A 22156-nucleotide genomic window follows, 5' to 3' on the forward strand; every position below is an offset into this window, starting at 1 on the left:
GAAATATTTTTCCATTAATTTAATTTGAAAGTTTAGGCAGTAGCTTGAAATCAGTATCTCTGAATTAATTAATTTTAATTAGATTTTAAATAAATTATTTATAATTTTAATTTAATTATAATTTCAATTACAATATTTATAATTTTATTTCCAAATAATTCATTGTTAATTACGAAATTTATCATATTATTTTTGATTAATTTAATTTCGAATAAAATATTCATTATCCTATTCTCAGTTTATTTCATTTTGGATATAATATTTGTTTTCTAATTTTCGTGTAAAGTTAAAAGTGTCGAGGTTCGTTCAAATCGTTGTACTCATTTAGAATCGGAGCAGGTGGTGAATGACTATACGGAAGATAAGGGTGAGAGTAGTTGTCGAGGAGGAGAAGAAACGAGGGTGTGAGAGATCGAGAGAAAGAGAGTCGAGGGTTTTCAGGTACTACGGGATTAGGAGTAGGCGTGGGTCTCGGAGTAACGGCTGTACATCCTCCTCCAGGAGCTGGCACAACGATTATGACTACGATGTCGACGATAACTACCATGACATCGATGACCACGATACGTCCAGGAATCGGTAGTACACAGTGTCGCCAACCACCTGCGTACAAAGTTGCGGCACAGATGGCAAGGTTGCACAGGCTTGGCCGTGCCCACAGCCACGAGGGTGTTACCTACAGGACCGACCATGAAGATGGTACAAAGAAAACAAACTCGCTACGTACAATACAATCTACTCTACCTCACGTTTATTATATTATAGACGTATACATCTATCTATTATTTTCCTTTTTCTTTCGAAATTTATCATTCTCGAAGCTTGCGCTCCCTACCACTGTCGATGGTGATGGGAGTGATTATTATCGAAATCGATTAGTTGATTTGTAAAAAATTATTATCGATTTTATATTAATTTATCGATATATCAAATTTATATAATTTTACAGTAATTTTAAGAAAAGTGTTGATACACTTTTGATGAGCAATTTTTATTTCTCCTTGGGTAGTATCGATGCTATTGTAGAATTAATATTTATGTAATGATAGCTTTATCATTGAGAAAATAGTGACAGAACAAAATTAGTGATGCGATTTTGGTAACTTAACTAGAGTAGATTAAAGTTTGTATGTAGATCACAAGAATGACAGTTTGAGTAATTTCAATTAAATTTTTATTTTAAATCAATAATTTATCTATTTAACAGTAATTTATTAGTAATTTATCAAATTAAACAGTAGTAATTAGTAATTTATCCAATTAAGCAGTAATAGTTAGTAATTTTCTTAATTATTTATTAATTCTATAAAATAATTTACATTTTAAATATTGTTCGTAGTATCGATACTGACTTTAATCGTTATTTATTATTGTTTGATATAATATTAACGAATGTGAAATATTAACAAGTTAGATTTCCTTTAGATATCTTTGAATTGATTTGATAATAATTGCATAGTTCTGTCCTATCAGTCCCATCATTAATTATCGATAATGCACGGAGAAAAATGTTAAATACAATTTCTTATTTTTTCAACGTTTCGCTTATTCGCTGCGCAAGATCAGTGGATTTATTTTGGTATTTTTTCGCTTTACCTTTGCAGACATGTACCTAATTGCAAACAATAGGATATGTTTATTCATATAATCATGAGTATAAATGCACACAATTTTATTACTGAACTTAAAGTTTGATATATTGAATACTCTAAAAAGAATTATCGTATTTCATAATTAATTGCTTACAACAGTATGGAAAGTAATTAAACTTATTGTTAGAGTCAGTTATAGACTAATTATGTAGCTCTGTATATCCCTGTCTTATATCTCTAGATTCCCGGGTTTTATATTCCTGGATTTTTAGAATTATGAATCATCTAGAATCAACTTCCATATTTTTACATTTCTCTATTTCTAGATTTTTAAACCACTAGACTTATATTTCTCTGTATCCTCAGGTGGTTACATTTCTAAATCCTTGTCGCTGTAGATCCTTATATCCCTAGATATTCAGGTTTCTGTATCCGAAGATCCTTAGATCCCTAGACTTCCAGCTCTCTATATTCCTAGACCTTTAGATTCGTTGGTTTCTAGATTTCTAAATTCATTGAGCTGTGGATTTCTATATCTCTAGATTCCTAAATCAATAGATTTCTATTTCATTATATTCTCAGGCCTTTGATTTCTGAATCCCTAGATTTTCCGATTCCTAAATTCCTATATTGCTAGATCTTTGTTGTCTTAAATCCTATATCTGTAGATACCTACGTATACCTAGAAGCATCGTATATCTATATATTCGTAAATCCCTATCTCCCTAGTTATATTATGAATATTAGTATAATAATATTAATTTGGGTATTTTTGGGGAATAATAATATTTAGTGTTCCCACGTAATATTGCAAAATTAAATGAGCTATATTAATGATAATTAGTGTTCATAATAATTTTGGTTTCATTTAGTTACAATTTGATATACGAAAATATATAATATTTCTAATTTTTTTTTTTTTTTTCCTTTTTGGAATTCTTATCCCAAATAGTATCATGTCTGGAAAGGTTTAAATTTTTAAGTGTATTTCAATCTAATTTCCTTTTGGTTCCAAATGTAGCGCAAGTTTTCAATAACGATTCAGCTCTCACACTTTTCTCGATAACATTTTTCACCGTGACGAATGTCACGATGCTCGATTACTCTTCTTGTTGCGACCAAACATTCGAAACGTCGTAGAGCAGGATTCTAGTATCTCCAAACGAAACACTTCGAACGTCACCGTGGAATCTTCTTTCTTCCGATGGATGAGCTATGCAAATAGACACTATATATCTTTAGCTACCATTATATGCGATCTATCGATCGAATACAATGTATGTATGAACACACTCACACGTATATACCGTTTGACGAATGATTCCTACGGTGGGATCGTTGTTTGTTATTCGATGTACATGTTTTTATCTGAATAATCTCGCAGCAAACTGTAAATAACGACATACGCAACCACACATTTATTTCACTTGTATATTATTTATTCAACCGCAAAAGTGGCTGTATAACACGCGTGTTCTATGTGTGCATCACTGTTAACTTCGTGTTTTGTATCATTTCATTTATTTTGTACTATTCGTTCCGTCAATGCACTTATTCCTTTTTTTTATTACGCATCTTGTCCAGCAATTCAAGTTTTTTTCGTCTGTGAGCTACGATTATGTATCGATGTTTCGTGCACTTGCTGCAGGCTTGTTTTGCAATTGAATAGTGCGATTTTTAAGATTGCAGTGGCGATATTACACGTTCCAATTACCCCGCATATATACGTTACTCGTAGCCCCGAGTCAAGAGGCATGTCGAGTTTGCTTATCACCTTTTTTTTTGCACGTCATGCTCCATGATCCTTTCTCCGTTTGGATCGATTTGATTTTTGCGAATGGAGTTCGTCACCTTATGCAGCTAGTTTCTTTCAGGAATTTAATGATAATTAATTATACGTAGTGTATTTCTTTTTATAGCGAAGAGACTGGAATCTACTTTGGCGAATACGTTTTTGATGACTTTCGTTTAGTTAACGAGTATGATTCTTTTTCATCTTTATGTCGTTAGTTTGCATAAGTTTTCGTAATATATTGTTGGGTAAAATGCAGATTTCTAAGCTTTTTAATTTTTAAGATTAGAAATTTAGAATCTATTGATTTGGAAATATATTTTTATTGCTGTAATTATTGCAAATATATTATATTTTATTAAATGTAAATAGTATAAGAAATATTTTAAATTTTAGATTAATAAACATTACATGATCTTAATATTTAATGATTATACATTTTTTCTAAGCAGCAAACTGTTGTTAAAAATTTCAAGTATATAAGTATAAAACAGTTAATATTCATCCAAAGTAGACGCCAATCAGCAAAACATGCAGCATTCGATCGAATCAGCACACAAATTATAACTGAACCAACCACTGTCCCTGTTTTCAGACGATGAGGACGCCCAAGTATCAGCGGTTTAAACAGTCCATGACATCTGCGAGGAGTTTCTGGTCATCCTTTTGTTTCACCCCCTCATCGCACTGTTTCTTCACGCGACCAAGAGGAACACAAACTTTCGTTATCATGTGCCACGTGAAAGAGGAACTTCCCAGCTAGTGTGTACCTGTTCTCCAAAAACCGAAGGAAGCTTGACAAAGGGGTACATGAACGACAAAGAAACGAAAGAGATAAAATTAATCGTCAAACGCACAGTACTTTTAACGTGGTATACGTTGAAGGTTCAAACAATAATACCGGTTCCAAGGAAGATCCTTGGATAAGCGAACGAAGCTTGTCTTCCAGAATTGCATGAGAAAGAAGCTGAGAAGAACCATTGAGAATCCGAAGAGACCTGTTAGGACCATACAGAAAAAACAGAAAACATGCATTGATAATCTGAAAAGATAGACATGCCAAGATCCTGCAGAAGAAATAGAGAAGAGGTACTCAGAACCTGAAGAGATACATCTATTAGGATCCTGTTGAAGAAGCAGAGAAGAGGCACTGAGAACCTGAAGAGACACGTATGTCAGGATTCTGCAGAAGCACCGTTTAAAAAGAGAAAGATTCAGGAAGCACAGAAAAGTCAAATGAAAGGAAAAGATAGATCTATACCGAGTATCCAGACTGAGAAAGACACAAGAACTTCTCTTTAAAAAGAGGTGCCACGAGTTTCACACGTAGCGGCTACTTAGAGAGAGAATGAGAGACTAGGCGCGTGAATTTACGGTCATAAGTAATATTCTCTATAAATGTGTAATAAAAATCGAGTCCAAAGATGTTATATATACCGCGTAATTGTCGCAGGGAGTACGAATGACGGCGTGTCTTGTATTATAATTACTTTTTAGGCTAACCCCCGAACGCCCAGAGTAGTTTAAGTATACGTTTCTTTTTTTTTTTGGTGTACATAGCATGTAGTGTTTAATGTAGCCTGTAACGAACGAGAGAATGTGTGTGTATGTAAGAGAAAATGAGAGAGAGGGAATTTAGTGCAAAACGAACACGAGTGTCATCGTGTTGTCCATCATCATTGAGCGACGTTTCTTTTCTTCGTTCTTTTTTCTTCTCTTTTTCTGTACACGCGGCGAGATTTTCCAAGCTTTTAATTATTTACTGTGTGCTTCGAGCTGCGTTCTCAGTCGAAGAAGAAGGACTTTGACATTTTATTTTTCGATAACAGTGTTTGATAGTTCGCAGGCGATGGAAGCGGTGATTTTATAATTGACGCGCAACGTAAATTTGGAAACGCCGCCTCGGCGCATGCGCACTACTGCTGTTGATGCGATCATAAGTACAAAGTATTTTTGGAGAAATTATGGGAAACGAGTTTTTGTAGAAAATTACGATGGAGTGTGCGTTGAGGTCTTGAAATTGTTTTACAGCTGTGATGGGCAAGTATGCACGTTAGGTCACTAACAGATATTATAATAAGCGTTTGATGATCTGTATTTTTAAATCGGGTTAAGTTAAAGTATATCGGATCGTATTATTTCGAGATGAACTGTATTGAATTGGACCCTATCGAATGCAACAATGTTGAACTAAATCGCATTGAAATAAGTCGAATCAAATTGAATGTACGTCCAATTCAATTCCATCAAATTGATTTAAATCAAACTGAATTGCGTGGAATTATATAGGGTCAATTTGAATTATCACATCGAATTAAATTACGAAAAATTGAATCACATAAAATTAAACTCTCCAGCATGCACCTAACGTGCCCATCATTGTCTTAGATCAGTACCTATTTTTTTTACTTCTATCGCGACACGAGCTAGCCTTTTGCGAGCGCAAAAATAAACCAATATCGTAAAAACAAAAATCACGTGCGATTGCAAGAGCGATAGAAGAGAAACGAAGGATGCAACAAGGTATTAGCGTTTCACTGTCGAAACGCGGACATAATATTAGTAATTCGATTCGCATCGCGTATGCTCAACTTATTTTTACCGAGTATGTAATTATTAATCGAAACAAATTTTTAGATCTGCCTGTAACTTATTAGAAGTCTCGACCTGCTCGAATTCGATCTGTCGTCGAAGGTGATGGATCATCGGTAACTAATATTTTCCGAAATTTTATCAGTATCACGGTACTCTTAATTTTATATACAAAGAAACAAAAAAAATATATATATAGAAATATATATCTGTATGTATAATCCGCGCCGTTGCGAGAAGAGCGTATTATGAAAAATAAGAGAACGGGAATGTTTCCAAGATGGCGGAGGGTTCCCGAAGGCGAGATAATCGCGAGTCATCGCGAGACCGTGCCAGATCGACGAGAAGCGGGCCGGTTTCGCTATTTATAATTATCGATACTGATTAAAACGTACGTTTTCTCCGCTAGATTCGACAAATCGTTCAATGGAACGACAGGTCCTTCGTCGATCGTTGGAAGAACTCCTGTGAAGGACGCGTTACAGAGAGGGCCTAACTTCCGAGGCAATCTCCATTCGCGATGAACGATCTGGCAAGAAACGCGTGTTACGAGTCTCGAGGATTAACACGGTGCTTACTATTCTCTCTCCGTCGTCAAAATGCTCGAAATTTGAGCATTTACCGCGCAACTCTTGACATTCCACGTGGTCAGCATGCTTCCACTCGCGCGAATCATTTACCGTCTAGCGCGCGAATGACTGCTTTTCGAACGTTACTCGCACCGTGTACTATCTAGCAAAATACATCCATACGTCAAACGCTGGTCGAACACCGTGCTGATCCTCGCTACGGGATCCGTGGATAACCGGGCCGGAGACGATCGATCCGACGCGATTACAACGCGGATCCAGCTGCAGCAGCGACATTTACTGCGTATTCATATTATAATATCTCTTTGTACATATCCTTGAATGACTTTTAAATAATATTATTATTAATTGAACGTTCTCGAAGAAGGCTTATGATGATGTGGCAGTGAGGAGCAACTATGCTTGCAAGGGCACGGAGCATGGGCAAGCAAATGGTGTGCAATTTGGGATACTGACAAATAATCAATTTTTCAGTTTGAGAATTTGGGGTTTTCATATTTCTTCAGTTATAAATGTGCAAATTCTCAAGTGCCCAAATTTCCTTATTGCTACTTTACCAAATTTACAAATTTTTTATTTTTTATATTTTCAAAAGTGTAGGTTCTTAAATTCCTAGTGTAAGTTCTCAAATTATTGGAAACACCACATACACACCGATGCCCATAAGCTCTCCGACAGGCACTGGATTTGCCTATCAGTGTCGTATAGTAATACCTCCCTAAGTGGCACAGTTTCTACCTTCTGAAGCGAATATCGTGTCATCTTCATTATTATAAGTAATAATGAAATGTATATTTAGTGGTGTCTTATTCTTAAAGAATTCAAAGACAATATCAAATCCACAAATATGTCACTAAAATTGAAGGTAGAAATTGAAGGTAGACATTTAAAGAGGTAATGCTGTAATGTCTAGAATTTATCGACCGCAAAGTTGTTCGTAACTCGAGAGCGTCGAAGGAAATAGACGAGACGGTCAAAAGATAGTGACGCTATTTCCGTTTCTTCAAACGTTTGCAAGGCCAACATCCTCTCCCTTTTGCCTTTCTTTTCAACGTTTCTTAGAGATCTTCCTTCTTGTTCTTCTTTTTCTCTCTTGTTTCACTTTTGTGCCTTTGGCGGTTCAAGCATGTACGATCCATTCCAGGGAGCATTTATATCTTGATATTTCGCGATTCCATTTTTCTTGAGGATTCGATTGGCTGTTTTTAACGTTGAACTTTGTCGACCCAACAATTTTTTAGGTTTTTTTATGTTTATTTGATATTTGATCTGCGATCGATTAATTTGTTAAGGATAATTTGATTATGGAGGAGCTTGTTAATGAAAAAGTTACAAATTGGTAACGTGATTGACCGTTTTAATATTGGGTTGTTGTAAATGAATGGCATATTTATGAAAATTTCAATTGCTATAAGTTTTTTAAAAATATTTGATAATGATTGAAATTGTGTACTTTATGTATTATCATATGCAATTTTATACTGTATGTGCCATTATGTACATTTGTATACTTTATATGCTATTATATATAATTGTACACTTTATGTACATCTATGTTTTAATCATCCATTTTATAATCTTAATGTCGCCGTTTTCATCAAACATTAAGCTTCAATTTGATGTGACATAAGTGTTATTTTCACAGTATTCTTAAGTAATTAAATTGTATTAATTTTTTTTACTTTGACCATCTGTTATACAACAACCTAATAACAACTATTGCGATCATTCAATTAACTGATCACATTTCAACTTAAAATGGTCTTGTATTTCCTTGTACACACAACAAAAAATGAACAAAGAAGTTATTTTATCGTATATATGACAAATGTTAAGATAATACAAAGTAGATATTTTAACACGTTACCTACCATTTGCAAATAAATGAATAAATACTGTCAGTGCATAACGTAGTAATAACCAAAGATTAAAAACAGTAACCTTAATTTTAATTTCATGTTTCATTTCATCTTAATTCTACATAACTTTCCTCTTTTTATCTGAATTAAAACTAAATAGTAATGATTGATCAATGATCTATTAATTAATATTCAATCAATAACAAAGAATCCAAGAAGCTTATTAATAAGTAGGTGTCCGGTAGGTAAAGTGTTGAATATTAAAATGAAATAAGGAAATCTTTAAAAATGAATGGAATCGTTCGCATACGAATAGAAAACGTTGAAAGAGACGTTGAGAGCGTTGAAAACGTTGATAATCTTGAATTGCTGAAGCTCGAATCCTTCTTCCTTTAATTTTATAAAACTACCTTATGGAGTTTGTGTAACGTGAGAATGTAAGAATGTTTATCAAGGAGCAAACGAGAGCGAGAGTCTGAAGATTATAGACAAGTTTTTTGAATCTTCTTCCACGAACCGCCCTTATCATCCTTTGACCAACTCTTTTGTTTTTATTTAATGCCCCTTATCCCCGCATCATTCTCTTCTATTGTTTTAATTATTTATATTAACTCGAGATGAAACGACTGCGGGTCGTAGTCGGCACGAGGAACACGGAACAGAGGAAAGCAACCTTTTGTATTTAATTTGTTTAATAAAATCTTGGATCATAGTACAACATTCCCGACCGTTTTGGTTCCGGAGTACGCACTTTTATTCATTTCCGTTTTGTCTCTTCCGCTTTTCTTTTTCTTTTTAATGTAAAAACGTGTCCTTAACACGGGCGTAACTGGGCCATCATGGGGGTGGCTACATGTAGTTTACGGTATATTTTATTATATTACTTTAAATAGAGTTTAAATTTATGTCTATAATCAACATATTAATATGTTTTTTAGATAAAATTCATACAAGTGTAATATAAAATTGTTGATACAGTTATAATTTTAATTTCTTTTATAAGGGGGTTACAAAATTTATTTTAAAGTAAAATTCATCATATTAGTTTAAATAAATTTTATATTTATTTTTTACGTACGGAATATTATTTAACACAATTACAATCTAATTTTTTTCTTATAAGGGTAACAAAATTTATCTAAATATTCAGTGTATAATTTTAAATGAATTTTAGTTTTAATTGTTAATTCAACTCTAATTTAACTTTCTCTTCAAACAAAGTTTAATTGATTTTTTATAAAGAAAGATAAAGACTATCTTCTCTGCACCCCTCTAGGTAAGCCCATGGTCCCTAAATGTTTCAGAATGAATTGTTCATATCCTTCGAGTCGAAACAGTACAAAAGACTAAAGAGAAACACGAGAAAACATGTTCGTTATCGAGGAATCAAGTTTTGTTTCCTTTTTTTTGTATATATAAGGCTACCATCCATGGTTTGTCGATTGTTTTTTCATCTTTTTGTGTACGGTATGCAGATTTATTGATGAATTTTTGTTCGCGAGAGTCACGAATGGAACCAGTCATAGTAAACAACGCGAATCATTGTCATCGTTTCGATCCTTTGCTCTGGGGGTGGGGATAGCATTTTAACCCTTTATTTGGCAATTTATAGGAACAATCAGAATGATTTTGTTTATTCTGTGTTTGACACGAAAATTATTTTTACTTTTATACGAAATGTTTCGAGTAAAAGTAATTATTTTATACGTTTAATAGTTGCAATTAATTGAAATAATTTTCTTAAAGCGCTTTCTACAAATGTTATAAGTCATCCATGATATTTGTTAAAACGCGATATATTGAAATTGAGAAAGATGTGAGAATGTAAAACGTATAGAATTACTGCAGAATACTTAAAATCTTTTTTGAAAGCTTGTCAAATTTGCTATTTAAATTCTATTACATTTCTTCTATTCATTAACCCATTAATTCCCAGATTTCGAAAATATATTTTCAAGATAGTTCTTTCTATTGTAAACAAAAATACCTGCAAGTAGGTAATTAACACGTTCACTGCTGTCCACTCGACATCGCGTACTGGACTGTCTACTGTGTCCCATCACGCGATATCGCGTGCTACCATTAATGTTTAAAAATTACGATACTTAGCGACCTATACAAACTTTGCAGTGAACGTTTTAAGATAAACAAGTATTTGTTTATATTACTAAATAAATAAAAAAGGAAGGTAAAATTTGTGACCAAAAATGGCACAACAAAGTGTTAGGTATACACGTCCTTGGGTGTTAATGGGTTAAAAGGGAGTGAGATGTTAAGAAAATAAAAAAAAAACAAATAAAAGAAGAAGAAAAGCGACGAAGATAGCCAAGTAAAGGGTTAGAAGATGGTATTTTTATAAGGTTTGCTACGAATTAACGATAAGCTTGAAGAGTTCAGAGGTCAATGAGAGGTGCCGTACATAAGAGAAGAATCCGTGGGAACGAAACTGGTGGTGATACTACTGCTACTATTTTGTACGATACGATGTTTTTGTATATCTGTCTACCGTATGTATAGGAACGAAGTCTACCGATCATAATTAGATGGCTGAAATTGTATCGAACACGTACTAAAACGATTTGTAGCGTGACGAAGAGAAAGTACGGCTGTATTTAAGACGAGCCACACATAGATGTTGTTCCCATTAATGTACACCTGTAAAATCCCTGTCAAACAATATATGAGATACTAAAGGATTGGTAAAGAGTTCTTTGTATTTTATTTGTACATACCACTTTGATTTATGGTAGTGATATAGTAAATAGACTAGATTTCAGGTAATTATTAAATTGCTTATTTATCATTTTGTATCGTTCATTCATTCATTCCCTAATTTTGGTATTTTTCAATTCTAAGAACTGTGGGTATTTTTAACAATTTTCAGAATTTGGAATTTTGGTATTTTGGTATTTGACAACTTTTTGATACCTTACAGTTTTTTAATTTTGAGCTTTTTAATTTTACCATTTTATAGATTGTGAATTTCGAAATTTTTATACTTTAGAATTTTGAGTTTTAGAATCTTGAAAGCTTTGGAATTTTGGGGCTTTGAGACCTGAGTACTTTAAAATTTTCAAGGTTCGAAAATATTGAAAAATATAATTTTTCAACTTTAAAATTTTTTAATTTTGAGGTTTTGAAATTTTAGACTTATTAAATTTCGCAGATTTTAAGTTTCTGAAACGTTGGAATCTTGGAATTTTTAAGCATTGGATCGTTGGAAGAGTATATCAAGTTTTAAAGTTTGATACTTTAGAATTTTGGAATTTTGCAAAAGGGTATAGCCGGATAAGGTAGTCAAATGTGCCCTTGAGTCGAATTAGAAACCCAATTCGTCAGTTGGTAGCATATTCAGAAGCAGAAGTTTGTTTTTTACGCGAAAAAATCGGTTTTTGATTTTTTTAACTATGGCACACCTCGCCGAAAATTCTGAAAAAATTAGAGAATAATAGTTGTACTAATATCTAACTACCATATTAATATAAAAGTAGTGCTCCGACATCTTCAATAAAAAATCGCATTTTTTCGGATTTTTTTTCAGTTTTTGATTTTTCACGATTACAATTTGCGATAAAAAAATCTGAAAAAATTCTATAATATGCGCTATCTGGACCTCAATGTTTTAGAATTTTTTCAGAATTTTTATACGAAATTAAATAGGCCAAATAGGCCAAAAACCGGAATTTCGTTTTTTCCCTTTTACTACCCCCACGGATGAGATAGGGGGTTGAAACTTGGTGTGAGATGTTTTTTTTGGATATGCTACCGACTGACGAATGGGGTTTCTAATTCGACTCAAGGGCACATTTGACTACCTTATCCGGCTATACCCTTTGTAATGTTAGAACGTTGGAACTTAAAAATTTTGAAACTTGAGAAAATAACGTATTATAATTGAATGGTTTGCGAAGAATTTCTATTTTCAAAAGTGAACAATGTCAAATGCAAGCTTTCCTAGAGAAAATGGCGGTGTAAGTGAAGGTTTCACCATGCATCTGTGACTGTTTGCTCAAGAAAATTTGATCGCTTGTCAAATGCAAAAGTGTCTCATACAATCAAATACTTTCTAATATTCTTATAATGCATGATAACTCTCAATTATTATAACACACCTGTCTTCTCCTTCGTTGTTCATTTTCTTCTTATATCTCGAAAAATAATAATTTCACTCTGAGTAAATTTTCCAGTTCAGATTTATTAAGTTTCATTTTAAATAATAAAAAGGAATGTAGGAAGTTAAATGTTTCAAACAGGAATAGATCTTCTGAAATGTGGGACCAGCAGTCGCAAAATGCAAAATTATTCGCCATTTTCACAATCAACACGCAACATCGACGACCACCTGTTGCTTTAGGCAGGAACTAACTGACAGTAAGGGGTTAACGAAGTCAGCTGTGCGTGAAATTGTCATTGGTAGATATACCATGTCTTTGGAACGTATCTTCCTTTGCAAATCCTTTCCTTTTGTAACGCGTTACTTCCCCTTTTAGCTGTCACCTGTAATACAAATAATAAAAAAACATTGTGGGAAACTTGAAACAATTTCCTTAGAAATTAAATTCTTTGTTAGTGAACAAAAAATGTATAACAACTGTTTCTGTAAGTATTACAATTTTAAATGCTTTGTATTATACAGTTAAAATTAGTGATTTGAATTTTGTTAAAGAAAAGTAACGTATGTATTTAGAGGTTATGTAGTTATATCACATAATAATAGCTATGCAATAATATGGATTAATAATTATATAGCAATATCTATAATAGAATATTTATATAGTAATACATACAATAATGATTATGTAATATTATAATATACAATGTAGAAATAGTTATAATAATAATATAGATAATGATGATTTTGTAATACATAACAGGTATGTAGTAATATAGTATACTTATCTACATAATATAGGTATTTGATTATAGCTACATAAATATTAATAATGTAGTAATATGCAGTAATAATAATTATATCCATTTATTATATAATATAATTGACATTGAACTATACTTTTCCAAGATTGACTGACTAATTCAAAGTTTCACAAAATTAAAAACTTAAATATGTATTTGTACATTCATCATGAAATGCGTTTGATTTAGGCTTTCTATGAATGGAATTGTATATTTGCCGTATACAAGAAACAGTGGCTCTATGAAATGGTTGTGTAGCAGTATAGGGATCAGATTGCGGTTCAAGTGGTAATTGTTGAACGTAACTACAAAAATATCTAGATACTTTGATATAATCATAATTGCAAGTTACTTTTTACTATGCATTTTTCAATTTCAAATGAAGTAACAGTAAATGTTTTGCGGGCAACTGCAGTTTCATTCACATTATCAATATTCCATCGCGTGTTTCACGTTTCACAGTTTGCAGTTCCGGACGCGGTGTTTTCATAAACGTAACTGTGAAAACCGGCCTTCTAAGTCAAGGTCTCATTTCGTAATCTTCGGAGAATTATTTTAACGGCGTAAAAAATAACGAAACTATCGCCGTTTACAGAAAGCTAACGAGTTTTTGCGGAAACAGAGCGTGTATAGGGGATTTTAAAAAACCATGCATCTCCGTTACGTTCGTGTCCGGTTTTGCGGTGAGTTGTAAAATTAATTCGCAACGCGAGTTCACCGATTCAATTCAGCGCCTAACAAATTATCTATTACATATACGATAAGGTAATCCTTTTTGATTATATTATAAGTTCGTTTGCGATACTTTTATCTCTCAGATATCCAAGAATTGAACTTGTTCATCGTTATTAATGTCACAGTACTAGTTAGTGTATATAAGAGCATTTGGTTGATTAAAGCGTTCATTAACACTTGCATAACGACTTTAGAGACATTTTGATACAGGTATAGAGATAAATGTACGAGTTATGTTAACATATTGGAATTGTATATGTAAATCCACCTTTTTTCACGTTTGAATGCTATTTCATTCTTTAACAATCTAAATTTAATTTGTAACATTTTGTTATATATCAAATAATTTGAAGTAATCGATTTAAGTGAATCACCTTGTATCTGTGCACATCTACATGGTGTTCAAAATGATTGATACCAAATTTTTACGTATTACTACAGTCAAATAAATGAAAAATATTCATATAAATCAATATGAAAAATTTTTGAAGATTCTATCTTCTGTACGAACGCAGACTTCTATTAACCGAATTAGCGACTGCTGAACTCTTTCATATATACCAACTGTATTCGAAATAATAGTAAATGCATTTTGATATATTATACATTATCAGAGTTACCGTTTCTGTAAACAATAACTGTGATTGACAATTATAATACGTGCACGATTCTGTAACGCGAATTCTGCTCATGAATCTATGGATGCTTATGACTTTTCAATAAAGTGTTTTGGACATAAATTTATATGAGCATTTTTCACCTATTTGACCTCAGGCATATATAATTATAAGGTTAGTCTTAATATTTTTGGTTACCCTGTACGTATCACGCTAGCAGTATCTGATTAACGATATCTTATAATAACAGTGTAGTGACGTAGGTGAATAGTGGACATATAGTATGGTAGTGTAGTATAGTGTCACAGTGACATAACAGAATAGTGGAGCAATAGTATGATAGTAAAATGAAATAGGCACTTAACAGAGTAGTAACATACTAATATAGTATTATAGTATAATAGTGACAGAATAGTACAATAGTGAAGTAATAAATTGAAATAGCGACTCAACAGAATAGTAGTATCACTTTATAGTATTATGGTGAAATGGTGATCTACCAGAATTATATAATAGTATATAGGTAATTGATTATAGCTGCATAATTAATAATAATCATGTAGTAATATGCAGTAATAATAATTATATCCATTTATAATAGTACAATACTAATATTAATACAGTATAATAGCATTTATAGTACAATAGTATGATGGTATATTGAATATATTGGTATAGCATAGGTGTATCGTAGTTTTGAGAAAATAGTAACATAATATTCTAATGGTTTATTGGAACGGTAACATCGTAAAATAGAAGTATAGTAGAAGAACGAACTCTCACGTCAATCAAATATTAGAGTGGTAGTTTACTAAAATAATGGAACAGAACAATAGTATAGTAGTATAATGCACAAATGAAATAGTAAAATAGTTGAATAGGAAACATGTAATATAGTCAAATATAATAATACAGTAAAATAGAAAACCTATAAAATATAGCATAACTAGGGGGCTGTGCCCCCTGGCCGCTTCGCGGCCCAACCCCCAATGCGCTTCGCGCCTATTTCGTGTGAATGCGCTTCCAAAGTGACATGGTGGTGGGACCGTGGATTGTGGAATGCAGAGGGTATCATACTCTCATACTCTATAATATAAAATCATAACGTAACGCGTAACGCAGTCACGGTTATATTGTACTCTATCATACTCTCCATAGTATAAAATCATAACGTAACGCTGTCACGGTTAGGTTAGGTTAGGTTAGGTTAGGTTAGTAAGTATGAAAGTGTTACGCGTGACACCGTTACGTTATAATTTTATACTATAGATTACAATATGACCGTGACATATGTAACTTAGCCTAAACCTAACCTAACCTAACCTAGCCGTGACAGCGTTACGCGTTACGTTATGATTTTATACTATAGAGTATGAATAGAGTATGATAATAGAATGGTACGACAATAAAATAGTAAAATAATGGTATAATTTTAGAACAGAATGATCGATTAATAGTGCAGTGAAATAGTAGTATAGTAGATAATGATATAGTAGATAATAATGATATAAGAGGGAACTTGGAAATTTAGCAGTTGAGAAACCTAAAGATGTGTTAATTGCGAAATTGTAAAGTTGGGAAATTTGTAAATTTGGAAAATAAAGAATTGATAAGTTATAGTATTATAACATTAGGATATTAGGAGATTAGGAAATTAGGAAATTAGGAAATTAGGAAATTAAGAAATTAAGAAATTAAAAAATTAAGAAATTACGAAATTAGAGTATTAGGATATTAGGATATCAGTAAATTAGTAAATTGAAAAACTGAAATTTGGGGACGGCATAATTAATAAATTGAGAGATCAAAGAATTTATAAATTTTTAAACTCGATAACTTAAAAATTCAGAAACTAAGAAATTCCCAGTTATGAAACTGGAAAATCTGCAACTTTGCAAACCTAATAAATTTACAAATTTCAAATTGCCGCAATAAAATATTCTCAAATTTCATATAAAAACAGCTCATATTCCATTAATGCCAACCAGTACACATTTACACTTATACCTACCAGTGTCTCTCACTCGCCGATCCTCATTATACATAAAGATGAGTTGATTAATTGTTTATCATTCCTCTTCCGAAGACTTCCTACCCTAACGAATAATATTCTTCCTACTCAGCCATCGGCATCATCATCTCAACCTCTCCTCCGCATTTAAGCTCGCAAATCGTATCGAGTTCTTGAATGTAAGTATCCCGATCTCGATTCCCAAGGATCGCGAATCTATCGGCGTTCACCTGCTCCCCTCTCGCCGGTTTTTGCAGTATGCCTCCTACCATCGTTTCGCCATTTCCCTCTCTCCACGAGGCTGATGCACGATGCAGGGGAGAAAGACACGCCGCCTTCTGACCGGCTCGTAGTTGCTCGAAAACCTCTCTTACCTGCGCTGTGCGCTCGTTTCATCCTTCGACACGTTTTTCATCCTTACGCTTTTTCGGAATTCGCGAGATCCGACGACCGAACTTGACATCCTTCCGCCATTTTGGTAGCGGCCGCTTCCGGTCACTCACGTAACTCCCCCACGGGCATCTTTACCGATCGAGCCAGATTTCGCGGGCCTGGATTGATCAAACTTGCCGGAAGCATGTTCGAATACGCGCCGCTCGCGCGCTCGCGAGTAATCAATCTTCATCGTGAATCAGTGCTTTAATCGAGATCCATTAAGGGATCTTTGTATCCGGGGATGCTGCATGATCAACTGCCGATCCATATATCTATCTAACGTTCTTACATCAAGTGTCTTGGAAAGTTTGGTACCTACAGGTACTCAAAGAATTTCGGTATTTGAAGGACCGTGAAGAGCGAAAATAACAAAATTTATATGAACTAGTTTTGAATAAAATTGATTTTAACCTAATTTCAGATGAAACTGATCTTAAACTAGTTTTAAATAAAACTGACTTTAAACTAGTTTCAGATAAAACTGACTTTAAACTAGTTTTAAATAGAACTAGAGAATTTATAAAAATAAACTGAATAGTTTATTAAACAAATTTAATTGATTTACAAAATATGATATTGTGAACCATCGTTTTGGAGAATATCTGCAGAAGATTATAACTCTCTACAATTGTTACGGATTTAATCATTAACAAAGTATACAAATATTCTACAAAAATTGTAAACAACTATATGATACGAAAATTTGAAGTTTTTCACAGTTTATGGATACTATTTTTTCAATGAAAAGTGAGTGATTATTGACAAAGAATCCAAACAGTAACCGAAAGTTCACCGTCGTCATAAATTGAACTTTCAAAACCGAGGTAGATTTGATCCAGTGAGTTCCCCAGGCAGTTAGATGCTTCTAGGAAGATCTCTGTAACTAGAGTCTGGGACAGATTCCAACTTGGACATCGAGAGGTTGGATGGCCAAGTTTGGAGACCTCGACGAATCCGCTTCGGCAGCTACAGCTTCGAAAGTGTAATTTGAACAGCTATTGACTAATCCCGTTTCGCGGTAACACTCTCACCGCGAATCTGGTTTTCAACGTTCCTCGACCGCGAATAAATTACCGATAGAACCGAACTGTCACGTAACAGCATTTGTTCCGAAGAAATTACGCGAACTTCGATGAAAATCGTTGGTCTCTGAAGGCAGCATGGTTGAGAGTCGTTGAACGAATCAACAGGTTACGGAGTCTCGACAGAACTACGTCGATATCTTCGAGGTCTCTTATCTCGCCAGCTGACAGGCGTCCGGGAACTTGAAGTTGGATCTCTGATCAAGGATCCCATCGCTTCGAGTGCGAGAATTTCTCCTTTTGATCGGTTAATCCAGAGGATTGCTCGTTAAAGAAGCACTTGGTGGTGATTCGATTCGTGAACCAGTGTGGATCAAGTGCATCGTTGAAGAACCTTTGGAAATTTGTGGTGGTGAATTTAAAGGTGTATGTGGTCTTACGATTAATCGGTAGCAGTGATTAAGAGTGTTGAGTGAAATAATTGCATCTTGGTGAATCATCAACAAAAATTTAGTGCAATAATTGTTATAGTGCAAGAATTATATTTGTTGAGTAGAGGGAGAGATCAAGGTTAATTGTAGTCGGAGGTGCTGAAATCTTTGAATAGATTAAGTGTACCGAAGAATTTGTGTGAAAAGATAGTAGAAGTGATTGTTTTCTGGGACAAAGTTCTTCTGCATTGAAAGTAGATAGAACCCGAGTTTTCGTTAGAAGATCAAGGTATGTATTATACTTCATTATAGATTTGATTCGTAAACCGTTCTGTATAGAATGTATTGCGTATTTTATTGGTGAAATTATTAACTTGATTTAATAGCAGTTAATGCAATTTTAATCTCTAATGATTCATTCATAAAGCAATTAAAATAAGATTGAGATCTGATTAGATTAGAAAAACATTCATGATATGAATCACTTTCTTAAATTCTTAATTAAGTGAATCAAACTTCAGAATGATATTATTTATTTAAAGGACTATACATCTTACAAGAAACAATTTTTTAGTAACAATTACTTAATATACATTATTTTAACAATAAGGGAGTATTTAACACCTGTTTACAAATTTGATATTTACAAAGTTATTAATATTAAATTAGCTTAATTATTTTTAATGGTACTGTAACAGTAATCATTACTCAAATTAACTATATTTTTAATTAATAACAAATTAAAATTTTGCATATGTCATAGTGTAAAATGCGTTCACATAAAGTTTATAAAATATAATTGCAGCTGTTTTTTAATAACAACTAAAGATTTACAATGCACAATTTGAACTTTATTTTATTGCACAATTACTGCATAAAGATAAACAAAAATCAATTTTACGTATCTATTTACAATACCATTTACAAAATGAAATTTTATTTATCTATCTATAATATCTAACTTCTATTAAAGAAGTAAACTGTTAAGGTAACAAATTGAATTTATAGCATATTCATGGGACATATTTTTGTATAAAAATTCATAACCTACTTTACAAGGAATAATTTCATCTAGAATTTCGCATATATAATCAGTAAATATCTGCAATGAAGTAGTTTTACCTCATCAAAACACCAGATCGAGTTTATATTATGATTATAATAACGCATATACATAATGTATAGAGTTTCACAATTTTATCTTGCCATCAACAATATAATGTCCGTTAAAGTGACTACATATTAAAATATCAAATAAAACTTATGCTACATTTAAAATAACACGAATTCTTATCTATAGATGCACAACTGCGATTGGAGAAAGCAATTTCACCTACTCATTCACAATATAATGTTTGGTCTATAGGAAGAACAGCAAAGTAATATATCAAATTTATTCTTACAAATGTATGTTCACAATCCCATATATCAGAATATACAACTCCATTAGCAAGAAACATATACTAAATTTCAGAATTCCCAAATTTCTGAATTTAAAAATTACCAACTTCCTACATTTACAAATTCTATAATTCCTAAACTTGTAAATTTACAAATATTTAATTTTTGAAAATTCTGAAATTCTTAAATTGTCAAATTCCAAACTTTCAAATTCCTAAATTCCAAGTTTCTCAATCCTTACATTCGTAAACTCCGAAATTTCAAAATTTCAAAGTTTGTACACTCCTAAGCTCTTAATTTCCAAAATTTTCGAATTTTTAAATTCCTAAATTATCAAATATTTGAATTCTTTAATTTCCGAACTTCTAAGTTCCAAAGTTTAGAAATTCCTAGATTCCTAAATTCCTAAATTCCTAAATTCCTAAATTTTTAAATTCCTAAATTCCTAAATTCCTAAATTCCTAAATTCTTAAATTCCTAAATTCCTAAATTCTTAAATTTCTAAATTCCTAAATTCCTAAATTCCTAAATTCCTAAATTCCTAAATTCCTAAATTCCTAAATTCCTAAATTCCTAAATTCCTAAATTCCTAGATTCCAGAATTCCTACATTCCAAAATTCCTAAATTCCTGAATGTCTGAATTCCTGAATTCCTTAGTTCCTGAGGCCCCCTCATAAATTCCTGAATTCCAGAAATCCTTAGTTTCGTAAATTCCTAAATTCCTGAATTCCTACATTCCTACATTCCTAAATTCCTAAATTCCTAAATTCCTAAATTCCTAAATTCCTAAATTCCTAAATTCCTAACTTTCTACATTTCTAAATTAATTATTTATTAAATACCTACGTGCTTTAATTTCAAAATTCCTATATTTCCAAAATCTCAAATTTTTAAGTTTTCAAATTTCCAGTGTCCTAAATTCTTGAATTTCCAAGTTCCCAAGTTCTTAAACTCCCACAGTCCTAAATTCTCCAATTAATTTTTAAAATTTCCCAATTCGCAAGCATCTAAGTTCCTAAATCCCCAAATACCCAAACTGTATCTACCCACAAAACCCAACTCCCGCTCTGAACTCTCTAACCACCAAAATAACAAATTCAAATCGATGAAAATTCAAGTATAATCATCTGACGCATATTTCTTCGAATGATACGGTGTAAGTAAAGACATTAAACAAAGGTGTTCCGCATCGGTGATGCTGCACCGTGTGCCTGTCCATCCGGCTGAGAACTTTCGTCGATTGTCTTCCAGAATATCTGGCGGTGGTGCTGCTGGTGGCTGGTGCTGGTCGCGTGATTCATCGAGGCCACAGGTTGAGCGGGTCAGGGACGCAGGTTCTGTGGCTTCAGGTCGGTGCACGTACAACCTGGATTTCTGCACGATTTAACGCGTAGCGTTGTCGTCGGGGGCTTCGCCAGCTAACAGACGAACGGGATGATACAGTTCCTCGCCGGGGACGATAACAGACGGGTTCTGCTTGATTAATCCCGCGTCTTTATCGGCTCGTTAGGACGGCCCGCTGAAACGGACATTGTGTGGATCGTGTGTTGTGCAGAAAGTGAGAACATAGTTATACATCGTGGCTTCTTGATGCGAGTTGGATGGTCCGTTGAGGCGGAAACGAGAAAGAGGAAGTGCCGTGGTGAGTACATCTTCAGATTATTTGCAGATTTAGCACGCGGTTTTTAGAGATGGTAGTAACTTTTAATTAAGACTTGACTAATTGTATTTTCATAGACGGTGAGAAGAAAAATTATACTGATAAAATCTTTTTTTATAATAATTGCTATTTGTTTAGGATATAAAAGAGACTCTAGTTATGCAATTATTTGGATTTGAGGGATAATTATTTTAATGTTGCTAACTTGCGTTATTAGCTACACTTATGTAGCTAATATTTGTGTCAGTCGTCGCTCCTTATTTTATTATATTTTTTGTCAATAAACATGACGTTTTTGATATTATCCATCAATAACAAGACAATTAAAACTGACTTAGAATCGAAATATATTAACAAAGTATCAATTGATTTTTTAAATGAAATATAATAATTGTGGGATATTTTAAAGATTTAATTTTTATTATTTCATATTAGTATATACATATATGGTATAACATAATATATGAATGTTTTGGGAAAACTATATTGTTGTTTAAGTTTTGT

General features: G+C 32.9%; 2 protein-coding genes and 1 long non-coding RNA gene across 26 annotated transcripts in view; 2 read left to right on the top strand and 1 right to left on the bottom strand.

Moving 5' to 3' along the window:
* Window positions 1-11121, top strand: part of LOC100884044 (rap guanine nucleotide exchange factor 2) — a 302494-nt gene extending 291373 nt beyond the window's left edge. For 13 of the 19 annotated variants that reach the window (XM_012293190.2, XM_076533673.1, XM_076533674.1 and 10 more), the window contains 2 exons: window positions 442-699; window positions 3980-11121. In XM_012293190.2, the coding sequence (XP_012148580.1) occupies window positions 442-699; window positions 3980-4011 (290 nt within the window). In that variant the 3' untranslated portion in view covers window positions 4012-11121. The remainder of the gene's footprint in view (window positions 1-441; window positions 700-3979) is intronic. The other 6 variants (XR_013038761.1, XM_012293201.2, XM_012293213.2 and 3 more) reach the window with 2 other exon arrangements.
* LOC143264811 (uncharacterized) overlaps window positions 1-22156 on the bottom strand; it is a 264256-nt gene that overhangs the window by 102299 nt on the left and 139801 nt on the right. For 4 of the 6 annotated variants that reach the window (XR_013038768.1, XR_013038769.1, XR_013038767.1 and 1 more), the window contains exon 2: window positions 12538-12922. This is a non-coding gene — a long non-coding RNA (uncharacterized LOC143264811). The remainder of the gene's footprint in view (window positions 1-12537; window positions 12923-22156) is intronic. The other 2 variants (XR_013038771.1, XR_013038766.1) reach the window with 1 other exon arrangement.
* Window positions 16084-22156, top strand: part of LOC100874639 (uncharacterized) — a 133991-nt gene continuing 127918 nt past the window's right edge. The window contains exons 1-2 of the mRNA XM_076533681.1: window positions 16084-18879; window positions 21244-21634. The gene's annotated coding sequence lies outside the window, so the exon portion shown is untranslated. The remainder of the gene's footprint in view (window positions 18880-21243; window positions 21635-22156) is intronic.

The sequence above is a fragment of the Megachile rotundata genome, chromosome 7, assembly GCF_050947335.1.
Source record: "Megachile rotundata isolate GNS110a chromosome 7, iyMegRotu1, whole genome shotgun sequence".
In the NCBI taxonomy this organism is placed as follows: Eukaryota; Metazoa; Arthropoda; class Insecta; order Hymenoptera; family Megachilidae; genus Megachile; species Megachile rotundata.